Source organism: Montipora foliosa, chromosome 4 (genome assembly GCF_036669935.1).
Source record: "Montipora foliosa isolate CH-2021 chromosome 4, ASM3666993v2, whole genome shotgun sequence".
NCBI lineage: Eukaryota > Metazoa > Cnidaria > Anthozoa > Scleractinia > Acroporidae > Montipora > Montipora foliosa.
In genome coordinates this window covers 7,617,675-7,620,174 of record NC_090872.1, presented here as the reverse complement: position 1 = coordinate 7,620,174, position 2,500 = coordinate 7,617,675, and the positions used below count along the sequence as shown (strand labels likewise).

General features: G+C 42.0%; 1 protein-coding gene across 1 annotated transcript in view; it reads left to right on the top strand.

Annotated features, from left to right (window-relative positions):
• The first annotated feature begins 960 nt into the window (after window positions 1-960).
• Window positions 961-2,500, top strand: part of LOC137999698 (uncharacterized) — a 12,504-nt gene continuing 10,964 nt past the window's right edge. The window contains exon 1 of the mRNA XM_068845555.1: window positions 961-1,158. Coding sequence (XP_068701656.1) covers window positions 1,086-1,158 — 73 coding nt within the window. The 5' untranslated portion in view covers window positions 961-1,085. The remainder of the gene's footprint in view (window positions 1,159-2,500) is intronic.

The following is a 2,500-nucleotide window of genomic DNA, read 5'->3' as shown; positions in this document are numbered from 1 at the left end:
TTCACTGAAGAACCTCTACAAAGATATAACGGTATTCCAGCTGGGAACTAAGCAAAAACTCCACTTCACTTTTCAGAAGCGGAGTCCATCTTCCTGGCTATGTTCGGAAATTTGATTGATGAAAGCAAAAAGCAGTTTGGAGTTTTGCGCCGGAAGGTGAGATTCCGTAGAATTATGAAAATCGCAGTAAAAATCGTTTAACAAAGACCGCAACGAAATTCGGTGGTTCTTACTTGGAAATAAAAGCGATGAAGAAGGCTTTCAGATGCCTTGGAAAATAAGGCTGTTTGGCCGCATGGTCCAGAGCCATCAATGGGCCAGAGATATCTTTGGCAGACTCTATCTTTTCTTCGCCCTTAAAAAGAAACAATGCAAGTTAAGTTATCAACCATAGGGTGGTTTTTTTGTTTAGTCTCTGTTTACGAACCAGAAGGCCCATCAGGCCGGCGCTTATCTCCCGTTTCCGCAGCATGAAGCGACTAGGAGTCAGTTTCTACTCCCCACTGGATGGGATGCTGGTCCATCGCAGGGTTACCCCGAGCATTTTCGCCGGTACCCATTTATACACCTAGATGGAGAGAGGCACCGTGAGAGTAAAGTGTCTTGCCCAAGAACACAACACAATGTCCCCAGCCAGGACCCGAACCCGGACCACTCGATCCGGAGTGACTTCATCCAACAAGTGTTTAGATGAGCGATGCTGTGGATTCATGCTACTTTTGACTGATATACGATTTACAAGTTGTGAGCTGTGATATTTGTCCATCAACTGTTCCGGAAATCCTGCCCTCCAATTCCCCTTGTTGTCGTCATCGAAGCCAATAACACCACTTCGATCGAGTTTCAGAGGCCATCGAGGGCTGAGCCAACAATTAACCAAGACGATTACACGAGCACAAGCAAAGAAACTTCGATCCAAGACACTTTGGAGAAATTATCCCTTTTCTGTTACTGTGCCGACTGAGGGCGAAATCGTAGACACGTCGAGATTGAACGAAGAACTTTACGAAAAGCGGCGGAGTTTGTTTTTGTTAATCTGAGGTTGTTTTAGTCTATTTGCGGATTGACTGGAAGTGGTCGTTTCAATGACAAGACACATCGTTTTGGTTTGTCTCTTTCTGGGGTTCTCAGCGGGCGCTGAAAGCAGCAACACCACAGGTAAGAGTTTTTGCTATGAAACTATGGGAGGGATGATCTAGATTGATGTGAAAACTGAAATTGAAAAGAGACGACGGCTCGGAAGTGTGCTTGAACAAGGGGAAGCTTTAGTTTTAAAGGCTGAGTGGACACTTACGACTAAGATATGTTTTGGTCATGCCCGGGTATTATTCTGAAGACTTAAAATCAGTTAAAACTCATCCACTAAAAGAGAATTAGCATTTCACTTCCTCGACCCGCTTACAACAGACACCACGGTCAAAGGTGAGCTTGGTCTTGCATCATATTAATTCTTCTCACCAATTTTACGCTTGCGGTGTGCTTGTGAATCGAGCTTGACAAATTACGATGGATTATTAACTGACCTTTTTAGGGTAAAAATCCGTTAAAAATGGGCAATTATGCCATGTTTTAGATGTTCGAAAATCCTAGGACAGGCAGGCAAGCAAGAAATTTTACAACAAATGTTCCGAAAAATCTAGATCTCAAATCGTCTTCCGAACAGATATTTTCCGACAATTGACGTTGGGTACCCCTGTTTCATGCACTTTTTTAATGAACAAAACAAAGGACCGAACCTCCTGAGTATTATCACATGATCTGTATCGGGAAATCAAAATGTACAAGCGAAAAAAGGTCTATTGGGGACACTGTAAACTAAAATTAACAATTAACGTAAATCAAGTCAAATGTTGGTTTTGAAGGGAGGGGAAACCGGAGTACCCGAAGAACTCTCGGAGCAGAGTAGAGAACCAGCAAATTCAACCCACATATGACGCAGAGTCTGGGAATCGAACCCGGGCCACATTGGTGGGAGGCGAGTTCTCTCACCACTGCGCCATCCCTGCACTCTCTGAACCTATTTAATGATGTACTTTCCGCTGATAAACTCATAATGCACTCCAGTGTCTGACTTGTTCATCATTGTTAAGCGATTTCACACTTGTTGAATGCCTGTAATTCCCGTGAAATTAACAAAAAATGTTGATATTTACTTTTGAAGCCATAAATACACGTCGATCCATATCACAGGTCAATATATCTTTATATCAGTGATGGTTTCCTAAAAGTTTGTCAATGAGATGAATTCTTCCGGACGTCCGGCATTCCGTTCTATTATTTCACCAAGAGAAAAATACCGTAAATTGATGAAAAAAACCCAAGTTTAAAATCAATAATTGGACACGATGGAAATTGTTTAGTCTTCCAAGAAGTTGAGTGATTCAGTGTTTAGAAATTTAGTAGTTATCATTCAAGTTGTGTTCTTTCTCTTCTCTGATTGAATTATGATGGTCTATATAATACCTGCCTCAACCTTTTAACGCCGGAGAAGAACAGACAA